The 20,003-nt window shown below is 41.3% G+C and overlaps 1 protein-coding gene across 6 annotated transcripts in view; it reads right to left on the bottom strand.

Moving 5' to 3' along the window:
* PROM1 (prominin 1) overlaps positions 1 to 20,003 on the bottom strand; it is a 342,522-nt gene that overhangs the window by 200,287 nt on the left and 122,232 nt on the right. For all 6 annotated transcript variants that reach the window (XM_029590622.1, XM_029590614.1, XM_029590641.1 and 3 more), the window contains one exon: positions 6,040 to 6,160. In XM_029590622.1, the coding sequence (XP_029446482.1) occupies positions 6,040 to 6,160 (121 nt within the window). The remainder of the gene's footprint in view (positions 1 to 6,039; positions 6,161 to 20,003) is intronic.

Raw genomic sequence — 20,003 nt, 5'->3', positions numbered from 1 at the left:
GTTTAGAGGACCTCTCTCTTAACTGGGCGAACTGGTGACAGATTGGTAAAACTGGCAATGACATCGGCACGCGCCCCTTTTAAATTCCACCAGTTTATGCGATAGAAGCGGGATTTATGCACATAGGTGCGCACCCACTGAAAATTTGGCACATACATGCGTGCGGCCAGGCAGTTTTTATAACATGCATGCATATGCGCATGTATGTTATATAATGGCCTCGTCCCTGGGCGCAAGCCGACGTACATGCGCCGATGTGTGCCCGCACGCTGGTTTGAAAGTTACTGCCACATGTGTAAATGGGCTTTTGAAAATTGCTATGATAGTATGTCACATTTACACACTTAACTGTTATGAAAATTACCTCCTTAGATTGTATGCTTTCTGGGGAAAGGAAAATATCTAGAGTATATGATTGTAATCTGCTTTGAAGTGCTGAAAAGTGGAATCTAAATTAAGTAAATAAATAAATAAATGTATGGAGATAGCTCAAGATAAACTAATGCACTCTGGCTTGCATGTAAAAGGCAGTGGCAATGTAGTGGCAACTCCTTACCACCACAACAGGTATTGTATCAGGTACAAAAAAAAGAAAAGAAAATGAAAAGTTTAGAATGAAAAAAACAAAAAAACCAAGAGACAGTAGAGATGTGAATCGTGTCCTCGATCGTCTTAACGATCGATTTCGGCTGGGAGGGGGAGGGAATCGTATTGTTGCCGTTTGGGTGTGTAAACTATCGTGAAAAATCGTTAAAATCGTGAGCCGGCACACTAAACCCCCCTAAAACCCACCCCGACCCTTTAAATTAAATCCCCCACCCTCCCGAACCCCCCCCCCAAATGCTTTAAATTACCTGGGGATCCGGCGGTGGTCCAGAACGGCGGCGGTCCGGAACGGTCCCCTCAATAGAATCGTGTTGTCTTCAGCCGGCGCCATTTTTCAAAATGGCCGCCGCAAAATGGCGGCGGCCATAGACAAAAACGATTCGACGGAGGAGGTCGTTCCGGACCCCCGCTGGACTTTTGGCAAGTCTTGTGGGGGTCAGGAGGCCCCCCCAAGCTGGCCAAAAGTTTCCTGGGAGTCCAGCGGGGTTCCGGGAGCGATTTCTTGCCGCGAATCGTTTTCGTACGGAAAATGGTGCCGGCAGGAGATCGACTGCAGGAGGTCGTTCAGCGGGGGTTCCGGACCGCCGCTGAATGACCTCCTGCACTCGATCTCCTGCCGGCGCCATTTTCCGTACGAAAACGATTCGTGGCAAGAAATCACTCCCGGAACCCCGCTGGACTCCCAGGAAACTTTTGGCCAGCTTGGGGGGGCCTCCTGACCCCCACAAGACTTGCCAAAAGTCCAGCGGGGGTCCGGAACGACCTCCTCCGTCGAATCGTTTTTGTCTATGGCCACCGCCATTTTGCGGCAGCCATTTTGAAAAATGGCGCCGGCTGAAGACAACACGATTCTATTGAGGGGGCCGTTCCGGACCGCCGCCGTTCTGGACCACTGCCGGATCCCCACTTAATTTAAAGCATTGGGGGGGGGGGGGTTCGGGAGGGTGGGGGATTTAATTTAAAGGGTCGGGGGTGGGTTTTAGGGGGTTATGGTGTGCCGGTTTTCCTGCCCTCCCCCTTCCCCCGATTTACGATTTTTTAACGATAAATCGGGGGAATTGGTATTGTATCGTGGCCCTAACGATTTTTTGACGATTTAAAATATATCGGACGATATTTTAAATCGTCAAAAAACGATTCACATCCCTAAGAGACAGTAACATTTTTGTAGGTGGAGAAAGGGACAAAAAAAATAATTATTCTGATGAAGCAAAACAATAAATAAATAAAAAGGGCATAAGAAAAATGACAGCAATAAAGTAACTTACAGCCGGATCCAAAATTGAATGACATTTAAGTCTGAATGGAAATTCAGTTTGTAGTTTTTGGTGGTGACTCCTATTTTGGCTCATTGAGTTAATCAAACCACTCTGCTTCACTCTGGCTCACTTGTACATCCAGTTTCCAAGCTTGCCACTATCATTTGCATTGCCTGGATTCAATTTATGGTTCAAACTCTTGCTTCACAGGTTGGCTGAGAGATTTGGTGCAATACCATTCAAAGCCCTCAAGAAAGTGAACAGAGTTAAGTACTGAGAGCTATGACTGTAAGGAGAGCAAAAAATGAGTGAGAATGCAGATTAAGCACGAAAAGGGTAAAGTGCAGGCCAACGACAGAGGATAACATTCAGAAACACAGAACAGAAATGTACAAGAGATGTGATTATCAGACAGTTTAACATTTTTTCTGTTTAAGTAGACAAAATAATCTGTTGATTGACTTATCAGAGGGTGCAGACAAGTATGAAAGAATAAGAATAAAGAGAACTAAAAAGAACAGAGAATCAAGAAAAACAAAGCTGATTATGAACTTCTTTTCTGATTTTGTAAATGAAAAGAAAGAATGACAGAAAGGAAGGTAAGCTAACGACTTGGTTTTTATAAAGATAGAGAAAATATAAGGTGAATTCTCAAAGCGATATGCGTGCCAAAACCAGGAGATGTATGTGCATCTAGCACATTCGTGTGTCCACCTGATTTTATAAACCTGCCACATATGAGCAGAAGTACGGATGCGTGCATATCTCACATCGAGGAAAAAAGGGGCTGAATGTGGGCAGGGCATTGGCATTCTGTTGCAGGGCCAAGAGATATGTGCACATGTAGCTAGATGCAGGTCCATTTCAGCGCAAAGTTACTTCTGCTATAGATGAGGTCTAAGTCTGAATAAAACTATTAGTAGCCATATATGAACTGCTTGAGGGGTCTGGCTTAACTGGGGGGAGTGCAAGCTAAAGAATCAGGGGGGTCTTGAGGACATAGGGATACACTGGGCAAACTGGTGGATGAACTGGTTAAACTGGTCATTTCCTGGATGTGCGCATGCTATAAAATTCCCTCACTTGTGTGTGTAAATGCCGACATTTCCCTGCGGTTCGCATATACGCTTAAAATTAGGAGCACACTTACACGTGCTTGGCCTATTTTATAATGTGCGTATACCTGCGCGCAGGATATAAAAATCCAGTAATTATGGTCGGGCGCTCATAGTCACATTTATATGGGTGTGCATGTGCACGTTTTAAAGTTACCATCCCTGTGTGCATATACTGAATGCATAGTGGTAGACACCATAGATGACAGAATTAGGGATGTGAATCGTGTCCTCGATCGTCTTAACGATCGATTTCGGCTGGGAGGGGGAGGGAATCGTATTGTTGCCGTTTGGGGGGGTAAAATATCGTGAAAAATCGTGAAAATCGTTAAAAAATCGAAAAATCGAAAAACCGGCACATTAAAACCCCCTAAAACCCACCCCCGACCCTTTAAATTAAATCCCCCACCCCCAAATAACTTAAATAACCTGCGGGTCCAGCGGCGGTCCGGAACGGCAGCGGTCCGGAACGGGCTCCTGCTCCTGCATCTTGTCGTCTTCGGCCGGCGCCATTTTCCAAAATGGCGCCGAAAAATGGCGGCGGCCATAGACGAAAAAGATTGGACGGCAGGAGGTCCTTCCGGACCCCCGCTGGACTTTTGGCAAGTCTCGTGGGGGTCAGGAGGCCCCCCACAAGCTGGCCAAAAGTTCCTGGAGGTCCAGCGGGGGTCAGGGAGCGATTTCCCGCCGCGAATCGTTTTTGTACGGAAAATGGCGCCGGCAGGAGATCGACTGCAGGAGGTCGTTCAGCGAGGCGCCGGAACCCTCGCTGAACGACCTCCTGCAGTCGATCTCCTGCCGGCGCCATTTTCCGTACGAAAACGATTCGCGGCGGGAAATCGCTCCCTGACCCCCGCTGGACCTCCAGGAACTTTTGGCCAGCTTGTGGGGGGCCTCCTGACCCCCACGAGACTTGCCAAAAGTCCAGCGGGGGTCCGGAAGGACCTCCTGCCGTCCAATCTTTTTCGTCTATGGCCGCCGCCATTTTTCGGCGCCATTTTGGAAAATGGCGCCGGCCGAAGACGACAAGATGCAGGAGCAGGAGCCCGTTCCGGACCGCTGCCGTTCCGGACCGCCGCTGGACCCGCAGGTTATTTAAGTTATTTGGGGGGGGTTCGGGAGGGTGGGGGATTTAATTTAAAGGGTCGGGGGTGGGTTTTAGGGGGTTTTAGTGTGCCGGCTCACGATTCTAACGATTTATAACGATAAATCGTTAGAATCTGTATTGTATTGTGTTCCATAACGGTTTAAGACGATATTAAAATTATCGGACGATAATTTTAATCGTCCTAAAACGATTCACATCCCTAGACAGAATTACCATATGTTTGGAACTTGTGAGCAGAATGTCTATCGGCAAAGTTTCATCCCTAGCTACTGTCTGCCTATACATCTTTCATAGACATTCATAATGCAATCACTGTAAGAAAAAATCTCTCTCGAGGAGAGTATCTCACGTTTACGTACCTCATGCTTGGATCAGAGATGGCTGCAATCTGTTACAGAGTTTCCTTGGGAATTTTAAATGTGATTAGGGGAAAACATTTGTAGGTGGATGTAACTTTGGGAGACGGAAGGGAGGGAAGGAGCAGGCCGGGAGAGAAGTTAAAGTCACAAAAAATGTAGCAATTACACATGGCCACTGATCCTGCCACTGTCTTCATCCTCTTCCCATATTAATTCTTTTCAGGCTTTCAGACTGTCCAATTTAATTAAAAGTACTCCTGGCACCCTCACAGCCAAGTAAATGTGCCAAGACTACATTTAATTAAATTGGACAGTCTGAAAGCCTGAAAAGAATTAAACAAGCTTTGAAATTTATATGGGAAGAGGATGGGGATCATGGCAGAATCAATGGCAATATATAAAAGCTATATTTTTTGTGATTTTAACCTCAGTCCATCCCAGCTACTTTTTTTTTTTAATGCACTTCTCTGCCTCCCTTCCTCCCTCTGATCTCTCAACAATCACATCAACCTACAAACCTTTTCCCCCATTCAAATTTAAATTTCCCAAGGAAACTCTTTAAAAGGTGATAGCCAGAATGCCATCCCTGATCCAAGCATGAGGTAAGTAAATGTGAGGTACTCTCCACCTGAGATAAAATGTTTCTTAAAATGGTTGAATTGTGAATGTATCTAAATGATGCGCAAATGCACAGTAGCCATCTTAAAGCTTGATGACTGATGCTGTTGCTCAGGATTTTCAAACTTGGGCTACTTCAACCCCTTTTTGTGTCTATGAAAATGTGTGAAACTAGAGCATTTCTAAAGTTCTTAAGATAATGCCCTGACACAAAAGAGGATATAAAGAAGGTAAGGAATACTAGTAAGAGGAAATGAGAGCAGATGGACAGGAAAAGAGGCCTATGGATAAGTTACAGGATAAAGTCTTCTTTTTAAGGCTGAAGATGTAGCACATCAAAAAGAGGATGCTGAAAGAAAACAGGCAGGACTGGAAAGATTAAGCTAGAAGGGCAAAGCAAGGAAGATTACCAGAAAGAAGATGGAGACAGCTAAGATTTTTGTAGGGAAAAAATATGTTCCAAGATTCATCTCAGAGAAAAGTGGTACAAGAAGAAGAATGGTGTAGTATTCCAGCAAAGTGAGGGTAACAAGCTAAGACAATACTGAATTAATATTTTGTACAGTAAGACAAGTAGGCATTCCTTTCCACTATCCTATTTACACCAAGTGCAATACACCCTACATAAAGGTGGGCAGAGGAACACTACAGTGCTTTTCTCAATATTCATCATAAAGGACCTTAATCTCATGATTCTATTCTACTTCCAGCCACCTTACTTACAATTTTAAATACAACTTGGCTCTACAGTTTATGTATAAACTCACTTTAGTTTTATATAACATAATGTCAAGTAAAACTCTTTGCTATGGAATAATTTCAGACAGATGCCTAAGTAAAAGCAGAAACATTAATAAGTCATTGTAATCAGTGTCAGAACTATGGTTACTACAATATCTGAACTATAAGCAAAAATCTCTTAAATAAGGACATTTAAAAATGAAAACTTTTCTCTTATTATTTTTTTTTTTTACCATTGGCATATCATTAATTAAAGTTTTCAAGTCTTTGAAGTTGCTGTTCACGAGTTTCTTTGCTCCCCGAACTTGATTGGTTAGGTGCTCATTTGCAGCATAAGCACAAAGAACGCCAACACTGTGGAAGAAAAGAAGAATGAGTCTTTTATTAAATGAGGATGCATTCAGCAACATGTATTTTAAAAATCATGCAGTATAACCCTTTATTAACAGCACTATTTAAAATAATTGCCTTTAACACTATTTGCCTGTGCCTTAGTATTTATTTAAGGAGTGGCAAATGTTTATTCTTGAACTGATCTGTTACCAACTATTCTAACAGAGATTATAAAAGTATTAAAACTAAACCATAAAAAGGGACCAGGATGCAATTTATTTCAAATAATGAAGATCATAATTTAGAATAAATGGGAGAGAGGATTAGAGGAGAGAGAAAGGAGGAATGGAGTGGAATGAGTAAATATTTATAGATTGTTTACTCTTTCAAAAAGTACAAAGATTAGGGGACACACAATGAACATAAGAAATTGCCATGCTGGGTCAGACCAAGGGTCCATCAAGCCCAGCATCCTGTTTCCAACAGAGGCCAAACAGGCCACAAGAACCTGGCAATTACCCAAACACTAAGAAGATCCCATGCTACTGATGCAATTATTAGTAGTGGCTATTCCCTAAGTAAACTTGATTAAGAGCCATTAATGGACTTCTCCTCCAAGAACTTATCCAAACCTTTTTTGAACTCAGCTACACTAACTGCACCAACCACATCCTCTGGCAACAAACTCCAGAGCCTTATCGTGCGCTGAGTGAAAAAGAACCCTCTCCAACCAGTCCCAAATGTGCCACCTGCCAACCTCATGGAATGCCCACTAGTCCCTCCACTAGTCCTGCTATTATCTGAAAGTGTAAATAACCAATTCACATCTACTCATTCAAGACCTCTCATGATTTTAAAGACCTCTATCATAACCCTACTCAGCCGTCGCTTCTCCAAGCTGAACAGCCCTAACCTCATCAGCCTTTCCTCATAGGGGATTCCGGATTTGTTTCATCCCCTTTATCATTTTGGTTGCCCTTCTCTGTACCTTCTCCATCACAACCATATCTTTTTTGAGATGCAGCGACCAGAATTGTACACAGTATTCAAGATGTGGTCTCACCATGGAGCAATACAGAGGCATTATGACATTTTCTGTTTTGTTAACCATTCCCTTCCTAATAATTCCTAAATTTCTATTTGCTTTTTTGACTGCTGAGCACACTGAACTGACGATTGTGTAACTACAATTGTAATTGTGGAACCTAACATTGTGTAACTACAGCAAGGGTTATTTTTCCCTATATGCAACACCTTGCACTTGTCCACAATAATTTCATCTGCCATTTGGATGCCCAATCTTCCAGTCTCACAAGGTCCTCCTGTAATGTATCACAATCCACTTGTGATTTAACTACTCTGAATAATTTTGTATCATCCACAAATTTGATAACCTCACTCGTCGTATTCCTTTCCAGATCATTTATATGGTTATTCAAGCAAGCCTTTCCGGACACAACTCAATGACACAATCCAATAACTCCTAAATCACCTTGCCGTTTGTTTATAACATTTATCTATTTTGTATACTACATTTAAATTGTATATTGTTTAACCATTTTCTATCCTCTTTTCTATTTTTCCTACTCCAAGTTTGGCCACCTTGTTAAATGTAACTGTACCTTCTGTCACCACAGTTCTAGTTCTTTGTTCTTAAGTTCTATGTATTTTATTGCACCCCCATTCTATGTAAACCAGCAAGATATGATTGCCGGTATATAAACTCTAAATAAATAAATATTGAAAAGCACCGGTCCAAGTTCTGATCCCTGAGGCACTCCACTGTTTACCCTTTTCCACTGAGAAAATTGACCATTTAATCCTACTCTCTGTTTCCTGTCTTTTAACCAGTTTGTAATCCATGAAAGGACATCGCCTCCTATCCCATGACTTTTTAGTTTTCGAAGAAGCCTCTCATGAGGGACTTTGTCAAACGCCTTCTGAAAATCCAAATACACTACATCTACCGGTTCACCTTTATCCACATGTTTATTAACCCCTTCAAAAAAATGAAGCAGATTTGTTAGGCAAGACTTCCCTTGAGTAAATCCATGTTGACTGTGTTCCATTATACCATGTCTTTCTATATGTTCTAAGATTTTGATCTTTAGAATAGTTTCCACTATTTTTCCCGGCACTGAAGTCAAGCTCACTGGTCTATAGTTTCCCGGATCGCCCCTGGAGCCCTTTTTAAATATTGGGGTTACATTGTCAACCCTACAGTCTTCAGATGCAATGGATGATTTTAATGATAGGTTACAAATTTTAACTAATAGATCAGAAATTTCATTTTTTATTTCCTTCAGTACCCTAGGATGTATACTATCCGGTCCAGGTGATTTGCTACTCTTTAGTTTGTCAATCTGGCCTACAACATTTTCCAGGTTCACAGTGATTTGGTTCAGTTTGTCTGACTCATCATTCTTGAAAACCATCGCCGGAACTGATATCTCCCCAACATCCTCATTAGTAAACACAGATGCAAATAATTAATTTAGCCTTTCTGCAATGGCCTTATCTTCCTTAAAATCCCCTTTAACCCTCGGTCATCTAATGGTCCCACTGACTCCCTCATAGGTTTCTTGCTTCGGATATATTTTAAAAAGGTTTTATTATGAGTTTTTGCCTATACGGCCAACTTCATTTCAAATTCTCTCTTTACCTGTCTTACCAATGTTTTACACTTAACTTGACATTGTTTATGTTTTATCCTATTTTCTTCAGATGGATCCTTCTTCCAATTTTTGAAGGATGTTTTTTTTGGCTAAAATAGCCTCTTTCACCTCACCTTTTGACCATGCCGGCAATCATTTTGCCTTCCTTTCAAATTTCTTAATGCATGGAATACATCTGGACTGTGCCTATTGAACACTTTTAACCTTTGCAGCTGCACCTCTCCGTTTTTTTTCTATTTTCCTCATTTTATCAAAGTTTCCCTTTTGAAAATTTAGTGTTAGAGCTGTAGATTTACTTATTGTTCCCCTTCCAGTTATTAGTTTAAATTTGATCATGTTATGATCACTATTGCCAAGTGGCCCCATCACCGTTACCTCCCTCACCAAATCCTGCATTCCACTAAGAAGTTCCTAGTGATACACTTAAAGTCAATAAGAGAAAATATTTTTTTACTCAACATATAATTAAGTTCTGGAATTCTTTGCCAGAAGATATGGTAAAAGCTATTAGTGTAGCTGTGTTTAAAAAAGGTTTGGATAAGTTCCTAGAGGAGAAGTCCATAAACCATTATTAAGATGGAGTTGCAGAATTCTGCTTCTTATCCTTGGATAAGCAGCATGGTATCTATGAACTCCATGGGCTCCTGCCAGGTACTTGTGACCTGGATTGGCCACTGGGAGAAATAAGATACTGGGCTTGATGGACTTTTGGTCTGACCCAATATAGCAAGTCTTATGTTCTTATGAGGAAGGCTCTCCTATGATGCTGAGATATAAAGTTGAAAAGGAAACATCAATGCCAAACATTTAGAATTTGATCAAAGATAGTATATTTATCCACTGGACAAATTTCCTTTTTTGTCTTCTAATCTAGCTAGCTCTCCTAAAACACCTCTACCTATAGCTAATTTTAAACCAATTTGCTTCAGATCTGACAGCAAAAATCCTACACCATGTACCTGTACAGGAAATCCAAACATGCTAGAAAACAAACTTATAACACACACATTCACTGTAAAAAGCCTGCACCTTATTTCAACATATATGAAAAAGTACTTCAACACTACAAGCCTGGCATGACTTGAGAAGCCATACCTAACATTTCAAGGAATTTATTCAATGCAAAATTACTAGTACAAGCTAGCTCAAAGGTTACAATGGTATATCATGAGCCCAACAGTGTATAAGCAAACATTACACTCTATAAACGAGAAAAGAGAATATAAAGCATATTTCTTTGTTAATTAATATATAACCATTTTTGCATACAAAAAGAGTCAAAGCCCCAGGGAAAAAAAGAAAGTTACTAACTTACCTAGTAAAAACAGAGAGAAAGAAGAAAAAGAAAAAAAAATGTTTCCAAGCAACCAGTCAGCCTAAGGATGCCAGAAACAGAGCCTGGGTCTTTTAGAATCCCTCCAAGCTGTTACTCTGCTCTGCTGTGATCTTTTCTATAGTAGATACATTCCATAATCTGACTTTGCAATTCAGCATGCTAGGTGGAGTATCTATTTTCCAGAAGGCAGCTATATAACGATGAGCTTCAGTTAAGTAATGTCCAATCAATTTTTGCTTTCCTTCACCAACAACCAGTGGGAGCTCATTGTAAAGATCCCAGGCTCCCAAAAAAGATCTGAGCTCAGCACATTTAAAACAAAATGATGCACCTTTTCTTTTTTAAAGGCAGTAATCTTTGGGCATAGGCATCAAATGAGGAATATTGCACAGACTCCTCCATAATTCCTCCAGCATTTTTGGAAGCATTAGGGAGAACCTTATTTATTCTTGCAGGGACAAAGTGCCAGTGATACACAATCTTCATGCCACATTCTAATATGTTGTTTGGCACTGAAGATTTTCTTAAACCTATTGCATTTTGGCCCCAGTGCTCATCCAGTTCCTTCTCCTAACTATGCATTTGTCTATTTTTTGTTTATGGAGGCCTTGTTAACCTGTAGTTTATATAATTTGAAGATTAAACCTTTGGTACTAGCAATTTCTAAGCATATGGTAGTAATGGTTTTAACATTTTTCTTAATGCCATTTTGTTCTACAGTGTATTTTAATTGCAAAAAAGGGGAAGAGTCTGAAAATAAAAGACCAAACTTACAATGTAAGGTTTCAAAGTTACAAAAACCACCTTTGTCAATCAATTGGCCCAAGTAATTCAAACGCAAGTCATCTCATCTCTAGAAGCTTTTAGAGGCCAATCTGGGGAAAACTGTCTGACAAATTACTTTATTTACTGAATCCCATATTCTCAGTGAAATCTATTAGATAGATATGGTCTAGTGGTTCTTGGATGCAGTGAGTTAGGATTAAAAAATAATATCAAAGATCATTAATGTGCTATTACCATTATAGCCAACTGTCTTCTTCTTATTTTCTTTGCCAGGCATTCTGCTTTTGAAGTACAATAATGATTATATTATACACTGCATTAAGACTGCCACAATTGCTTTGGCAAGGATATGGACTAGACCCACAATTGCAAGGGAAGTAGATTTTTATTTTTTTCAGGGGGTTCACAAAAAGAAACAGCAGTCCCAATGCAGCGGGGACCATACATAACTCCAAAGCAGAGTACATCAGTACGCTAGAACTCAGGGACACAGTAGATCTAGCACAGCATACAAGCAAGAGAAAAGTGCATTTGGGATATGCTATTCCCATCGCGAACCCCCATTATAACACCCCACTTCATGCAACTTCCTACTATATATCCATTCACACATCCATACATTCCACCCTCCCTCCCAGGAGACCAAGCGAATCCCACATCTCAGTAGCACCAAAGGTAATGTACATGTAATTCAAGAGTTAACGCCAGTCCAGGGTATATCCCGCAATACGTAAGCTGTTTTGCATGTCCTGGGGCAAAAGGCCGTAGAAAACGACCCAGCAAGCACAATATACTTTGTCAGATTTACGACGGCCAACAACAAAGTCCAATGTTCCAGCTGCATGAGAGACGCCATCCGCTGATACCAAGCCGTAATAGACTGTTGCGTAGTTGTTTCTATCCATACAGAAAGGATAGTGCGGCATGCCAGTAAGACAGCACATTGGCCAAACCGGTCCAGCGAAGGATGATGTGGGTGGGAACCATGAAGGAGGACCGCACCAGTTTTAGTGACTGGTGTTCCAGTACACTTGTCGATGACCGCCAGCACTGAAGACCAAAACCCATCCAGGGTCGGGCAGTCCAGCAGGCGGTGCAGCAAAGCATCCATCCTGAAACTCACATTTTATACAGATTGTTGTTATGGATAGGGGAAGATAAACGTTTCATGCAGAACCGCCGGACATCGTCACAGATGGTATGGTGCAAAATATGAAATTGTAGCTCCCTCAGCCCAGGAACCGGAATATGAGAGTATGTTTATTTATTTATTTGTTTGTGTGCTTTTATATACCGAAGTTTGGAGCAAGCCTTCACTCCAGTTTATGTTGTTCTGAAACATGTGGAAAGTGCCCGGATCATCAGCAGGTAGCCCAGCAAGTTCGTCCAATATCGAGCCAGCACTTGCAGTGGGGGCAGAAACTTTTGCCCAATTTGCTCCAGCCAGTAATTGTGTTAGCAACACAGGAGTTATCAAACAGAATGGTTGCAAATGAGTGTTCTGAGGTAAAGATTTCGGCTGTCCAATGGAATCCCTGGAGGTAGTGTTGAGCTTGCAAATAGGCAAAGAACTGCCGGGGAAAATCTGAAAGGTATGCAGCAATGATTGAAATGCTCAGATTGCATGTGCTGCATCATCGTAGGGAAGTAGATTTATTAATTAAACTCTGGGTGGTAGCTACTCTGGAGCAAAAGTGACTACATCTATACATGGCAGGCTGGGTTCAGGCATAGACTGAGACAGGCAGAGGTTGAGGCAGGCAGCGTTCAGATGTGTTTGTGAGTTAGGCAGTGGACAGTGGCAGGCAGAGTTCAGGGGTAGTCATGAGTCAGGCAGAGATCAGGCAAAGTCGTGAGTCAGGAAGTGGTCAGTGGCAGGTGAAGTTCAGGCATAGTCATATGTCAAGCAGGCCAAAGTCAGAACTAGAGTTCCATCCGAAGGAAGGCGGAATTGATAGGCAGGCAGGGAGGCGAGGAACAGCACAGGTGGGCAGGTGATGACACCAAAGACACTGAAGAACTAAAGACTGACCACAAAACAAGGAGCTGACAAGGAACTGAAGAATGAAAACCAGGATCACAGGAACGAAGACCAGTAATGCGCTGAGGCAACTTACTCTACTATAGTAGTGGACCTATTATGAGGTGTGGATAGCAGGGAACAAGGCTCTTTTATGGGCCAGAGGCTGTGATGTCATCAGTGGATGCCACGGGGGATTTCCTGCTGTGGGCCCTTTAAATCAGGGGAAGTCGGGCGTGCAGCACAGTAAAGTCAGTGGCATCCAGCTGCGTGGCATTAGACTGAGCGCATTGGTCTGCCATATCATGGTTTGCAGCGTCCGGGGCAGTGTCAGGAACCAACAAACCTGGCTCGGAGCTGGAGGTAAGCACGGTGTTCCACAGCTTTGCCTCATGGACTGCCAAATGCAACCCCCCCAAAGCCCTGTTTGAGATTCTCCCAGATATAGTCTGACATTGCTCTGGTCTCGGGGAGATGATGGGTAAACCCTGCTCTGTAGAAGTTTGGTATCAGGGAGCAGCTCAATTCCACAGTTGCATGACCAATGGGAATGTAGAGTTTCGCCTTTCATTTGGAAAAAATGTCCTCTTAGTTGCTGTACTGAGGAGGAAGGCTCGAGAGTGTGGTGGCCCGTATTAGGCAGAGTGGGGGTTCTATCTGCTCCAGGCACGAGTCATGGCATTGTCAGCTCCAGCGAGCAAGCTGCAGCGTGGCCCAATCAAACTGTTGGGGACTGCTTCTGGAGCCAGGGAAGTCCCAACACAATTGGGTGAACAGCTCAGGTGAGGACATGAAACATTATCTGTTCCTTATGGAGCAAGCCTGTGCATAAGGGTGATCTGGTCAGGCAAAGGATCCCCATAGATGAAGGAGATAATTAGTGGAGACTTCCTTTGAACAATGGGAATCCATATATGGTCTACCAATATCTTCATTAGGAAGTTTCCCCAGCACTGGAGTCCATTAGCACTAGGGTGGTGAAATTCTTCTTGTCCACAGTGATTGCCACCGGAAGAGTTAATTGGGGAGCAGGAACGAAGACCAGAAACACACTAAGGCAACTTGATCTACCACAGTAGTGGACCTATTGCTCAGGTGTGGATAGCAGGGAAGAAGGCCCTTTTATGGGTCAGAGGCTGTGATATCACCAGTGGGTGCCATGGGGGATTTCCTGCTATGGGCCATTTAAATCAGGGAAAGTTAGGCACGAGCGCACCTAGGAGCAGTATGGGAGAGTTGGCGGCATCCAGCCATGTTCCATCAGGCTGAGCGTGGTGGTGTGCTGTGCTGTGTCGAGGTTTTCAGAATCTGGGGTGGTGTCAAAAATAGACAAACCTGGCTTGGGGCTTGAGGTAAGCACAATGGTCCGCAGCCTTGTCCCGCAGACCACTAAACACAATACCATTTTCACTTGTTTTTGTTGTTTTTACGGTCTAGAAACAATAATAATGAGCTCTAGAGTGATGGAGTTGGATTCTAAACCTCAAATAGATTCTTCAGGACAGACTGACTAAATCTACTTTAAGCTAGAAATCTTTAGCTAAACAATAATGGGATGTGAATGTGTGGACTGAACACCACAAAACAGCCTTAGAAATCTCCATGAAGGTCAGTTTCAGGTGGGCCACAAAACACTGCCATACCTCTAACACTATAAGTCTTGATAGGCCCATCCAGAGTCAGACTTGCCTGAGGATAACAGAATGAGAAGTAATCTGCTATCCAATTAGAAAAGGTGCTCTTGGCAATGGCAGGTCCAGGTTTGTTGGGGGTTAAAAGAAACAAAAAGCTGTGTGGGTTTTCTAAGGGCTTCGGTCTGCTCCATATAAAAGGCTAAGGTTCTTTTACAATCCAAACTGTGCAAGGCTTGTTCACCCTTGTGGAAGTGGCCTAGGAAAGTATGTGGGAAGGACAATTAACTCGTTAATTGTCCGTCCGACTACCTTAGCCAGGAACTTAGTATATGGGTGCAGAACCATCTTATTATTTTAAAAATAAACTACTTAGGGCTGAATTTTAAAAGCATTGCTCAAACTAACAGGCCCACATATGCAAGTACGTGGACTGCATGTGAGCAATGTGGACTTTAAAAGCAGCTAATTATGTACATATATACGAGTGCACAAGTTTAAAAAAAAGGGGGAAGGAAAAGGGACGGGACATGGGCATTTCATGGCAGGGCTAACAGTTGCACGTGTAAATCTGTATTTTAAAACCAGAGACTGCAGTGTTCAGCGGCTTATTAGCCGCATATATTTACTGCTGCTCCAGAAATCGTGTTTTTGACCTAACCCATCAGGGTGAAGGATCCAGTTCAACCGGGGAGAGTGCAGGATGAAGAACCAGAGGGGTCTGATTGAACTTATTTAAACATTTTTATATACCGGCATTAGTTGTGGACATCATGCCGGTTTACATCAAAACTGGTAAAGTATGGAAGTTACATTTTAACAGGGAATTTCATACTGACTGGGTAAACTGGTGGAATAATTGGAAAAACTGGGAATGTCCTTCACGCAAGCATGTTTTAAAAATCGCTTGCTTATGCGTGTTACAGTCAACAAGGTCCTAAAGAATATATGCAACGTACATTTGCTTGAATAATCGCTTAAAATTAGGAGCATACTTACGCATGGAAGGCATATTTTAAATCTCATGCCTGCAAGTGCGCGCATGATTTAAAATTCCAGTTTTTGACTGCTCACGCACCCATACTCACATTTATTGGGTGCCCACATGCTCGTGTTAAAACCATTCAGATAGTTTAAGGTACATAAATCACTAGGACCTGAAGAAGCTCACTGACTCTGCATGCCAAAATGACCTCCAACAAAACATGTTCGTATCTGTGCATGTAAAAGTGCCCCCCAAAACCTAGGCCAGCACCAAAACCTCACCCCAAGTTACTAGATGTCCCTCTTATAGTGATATAAATAGTTTACTTATGAGAGCCTTATCAAGTGTCTCTCTCTCTCGCTTTATCATGGGTGTGATAAATTTAACACACATTGCACTAAAATAGCATACATTATGGTATATCCAAAATTATCCTAACCACAACCCCTTTTTTTTTATATCACAGGTGTTATTTTTATAGCAAAAATGATGAATTTAGGTAAAAGTAAGATAGCCAGATAAGTCTTAAAAGCGCTAGGATGCATATATATCTCCATGTGTATATTTTTTAAATGAAAAGTAAAAATACTCTTGTACAGCATTTCAGCACTACTTAACCGGATACATTCCAATTTATCCAGCTAACTGGCAGTTTTGCCACTACTTAGCCAGATAAGTCTTAAAAGTGTTGCTTATCTGGCTGGGTACTATCTTAGTTAGCCGGATAATTAGCAGTTTTAAGACTTATCCAGGTAAGTGGTAGCAAACAGATAAGTCAGATTTTATCGAGCAAATTTTACACCTGCTTTTTTTTACTTGAAAACAGTGCTATACAATTTTTTCCAATCCACCCTAAAAATGCCCCTGGGAACTCCTCCTCTTCATCCAGCTAAAAGTACATGAACTATAGAATCCCACATATACCTTTAACTGGAATGGATGAAGGCAATTTTCAGACAGACTAATTACCCAGATAAAAAATGGCTTTGACAATTTCTTTCTTTCTTTATTTAGATGTCTATATTTGGCTTTTCGGCACTTCAAAGTGGATTACATTCAGGTACTGTAGGTAGGTCCTATCAATGTAAAAAAATGTCAAAAACATTATGAAAATCTAGATTATACTTCAGGTTTATGAAGCAATGAGGAAATATTTTTATAAACATAGTCAAATGTAAGCCTTAATAAAAAAAAATGCACAGCTATTCATTTAATGTTAATAATTCATTACACCACTAGATGGTAGAAAAGATCTATGTTTTAGAATGACTGCAGTAACAAATCAAGTTCACCTTAAAATGAAAACTTCTCAAAGTTAAGTTAACATATTATATAATAGAAAACCAGTAGTAATGATGATGCAATGCAGTCATATATCATTGCAAATTTAATCCTGAGAATTTCACCTGTATTTTACACAAATGCAGTTTGATTTCTTCTAAAACAATTCTGGCCTGAAAGTTTACAGGAGAGAAGTATATGTACACTGAGTTTATTCCTAGATAAACTGCATAGTAGCTGTTTTTTCCATCTGTTGTCCATCAGTTCTCTTTAAAGTAGATAATAGTATGGATTGATATAGGACATTTCATCCATATTTGGTCCTATGACAAATTTTCAGTCACAATCTAAAGGAAACATACTTATATACATTTCTTAGGAAAGTGGCCAGAATCATATTTTTAAAGGACCAGAACAAATGATAATTTCCAAATAACAAATCTAATAAGAATATTGAGGTTACTAGACATCTACAGCTGGGAATACAGAGATGTGGAAGGTCATACTGAAAAAAAAATGAAAAACACAATTACACCGGATGCACAAAATTCTCTTCAGGATGCCCAGTTTATGCTAATAATTTTTACTGGAAAAAAAACATTTATGCCTGCACACCTAGCTTGGTGTTCCCAATGGAGACAGAGAATTGCTGGTTAGCATTTTCAAGAACAAGTCAATGGACTAAACTGGCAATTTTGAGTTTTGCAATTTGATCACAGCTCTGGCACCCTGAAAATCTTCCAACTCCAGCAGCAGTCTAATAACATTGAGATTGTGAGGTAACGCATAATCATGGTTCAAGGAAAGAGAAAGAACCACCAGAGGGACCCAAGAGCTTGGGCGGTTCCCATGCTACAGTCAAAACCACTGAAATCCCTGTGCAGTCATATCCTTTACTAGCTTTCCGTTGCAGCTAGAAAACCCAATTAGACAGCCCTAAGGAATTAGCCTCAGGGCCCTCTGGAGGGGGATGGTTGTATGACATGAGGAGAGCTGGGACAGGAAGAGAGCAGGGAGAATATGAGATGGGTGAGGTAGGGAGGAGAGAGAAAAGAGGAGGGAGATAAGAGACAGAATGGGGGAAGGAGATGAGAGGACGATAAAGGCTTGCCATCCCTTCACTATCAATTTCTTGCCCCTCGTCTGTCACTCTTTGTCATTTAGTGGTGAATGATAAGGGCAAGTAACTCCAGAGTCTACCCTTCAGTTAATCCTGCTACAAAATAAGCTGTACACATATCAGTGTGATGGCTCCAAGTGATTCTGGAAAGGGTAGGAGGAATGTTTTCATTCACTTCTGAGTCACAGTTGCAAAAGCAGCTGAGTAGAAGCAGCTTTCAAAAACTAAACACTAATATATTCAAACAATTGCAAATACAATCCTCAGTATTTTTCTATCATTAGGCATTGGGAGAGGAGTTTTGCATTTTCAAATTCTCCCCTTGGTGAAAGGGACATGGACGATGAAACCATTTTTTTCAGTGTGATTATTGGTTGATGCTGATTTAGATTTTTTGTGATATTGGATTGGATGCTGCTTTTATAAGTTGCAGTAAAGACTTTATTTTGAACACGTTAGCGTCCTCGCTTTAAGGTGAATTTTAAAAGCCCTGCAAGTGCCAAAAGCAGGAGATATAGACACAGGTTGGACTGCTGCGGGCTGAGTGGATTTTATAAGCCGCTCATGGACGCACGTATCTCTTGCTGCGCACAAGTGAAAAGATTCAAAAAAGGGGTGGAGCATGGGTGTGATCTGGGCAGGATGAGGGCGTGTTGGGGTCTGGCCAAGAAATATGCGCTGAAATATATACCCGTCCTTGCATGCCGGGGTCCCCTGCCATGTAAATTTACTTCTGCTATGGATGGCATGTAAGTATTAAAACAAAAAAAATCTACGCTAGTCAGCAGGGTTTTAAGGGTCAGGGCTAACAGGAGGGAAGGGTGGCTATTAAATTAGGGGATTGGAAGTACTCTCTCTTAACTGGGCAAGCTGGGAACGAACTGGAAAAATGGTGAATGGCGTTGGTACGTGTCCCTTATAAAATTCCCCCACTTACACAGTACAAGCGGAATTTGCACACACATGAGCGTGTCTGTTTAAAATTGTGTGCACTTGTACGCACATCCAAGCTATTTTATAACATGTGTGCCTGTTTAAAAGTTACCTCCTTTGTTTTTGAGACTGCACTAGAGGCCCTTGAGATTAACTTTTCCCCCATCCAAACTCGAACCCGAACATAGACTTGTGGCATCCCTGAATGATATTCACAGCACAAGACAGGGGTCGGCTACACATGCGGATCTCAGTAGATATACCAGTTTGCATCCTAGTGTACTCATTTTATGTATCAGTTTAAAACCAACACTATTTATAATTTTGAAAGTCAGGTGGGTGTGGCTTGTTTGACTACTACAGTTGTTCTGGGTTAATTTTCTTTTCAGTTCTAATTTTAGGCAGTGGTAAATACATATGCTAAATCTATATGTTTTACAGCCCAAAAGGTACCAATGACAACTCTAAACATGAAATAAAAAAAAAATAAGTATAATACCTTATATTAAATAATGAGTCAATGGTAAGAGAAAAATATTAAACTATGCTTTTATTATATTATTGTTTAAACAGTTTTACAAAAGCTACATATTTATCTTTTAACCACAATGTTTTATAATCCATTTGAAGCCTGAAGTCAGAATTTTGGAGACTGTGTATTTTTTAAACCTTCAGAAAACTTCTAGGGGCCAATATTCAAAGAGCTCTAAAACAGATAACGTAGCCAGCTAAAATTAGCCAGATAAGTTGGACTGGATTTCAGTGGGATACCATCCCACTGAATATACCCAAATAAGGTTATCCAAGTACCTTTAGCCAGTTAACGCTAAAAACTAACCGATCATCTTTTGAATATGGCTATTTAGATTAAACATTTTCCAGCCTTGTGTGGTCAGATAAGTTTAGCCTTAACTGGCTATATTCAAAATAATATAGACAGTTAAGTAGAAAAGTAGAGCTAAAAAATAAGTCTGGCATGGATCTGAATTATGCCTCCTACCCATTCAATAACCCTTGGTCTCTGCCAAGCCAAGATTGCCCACCCGCAAATCCCTCTGATTGCAATATATATTAAAAAAAAGAAACAGCTAGCGATT

This window comes from Rhinatrema bivittatum, chromosome 1 (genome assembly GCF_901001135.1).
Source record: "Rhinatrema bivittatum chromosome 1, aRhiBiv1.1, whole genome shotgun sequence".
In the NCBI taxonomy this organism is placed as follows: Eukaryota; Metazoa; Chordata; class Amphibia; order Gymnophiona; family Rhinatrematidae; genus Rhinatrema; species Rhinatrema bivittatum.
The sequence above is the reverse complement of the archived record's forward strand: the minus strand, read 5'-3'. Positions and strand labels throughout refer to the sequence as shown.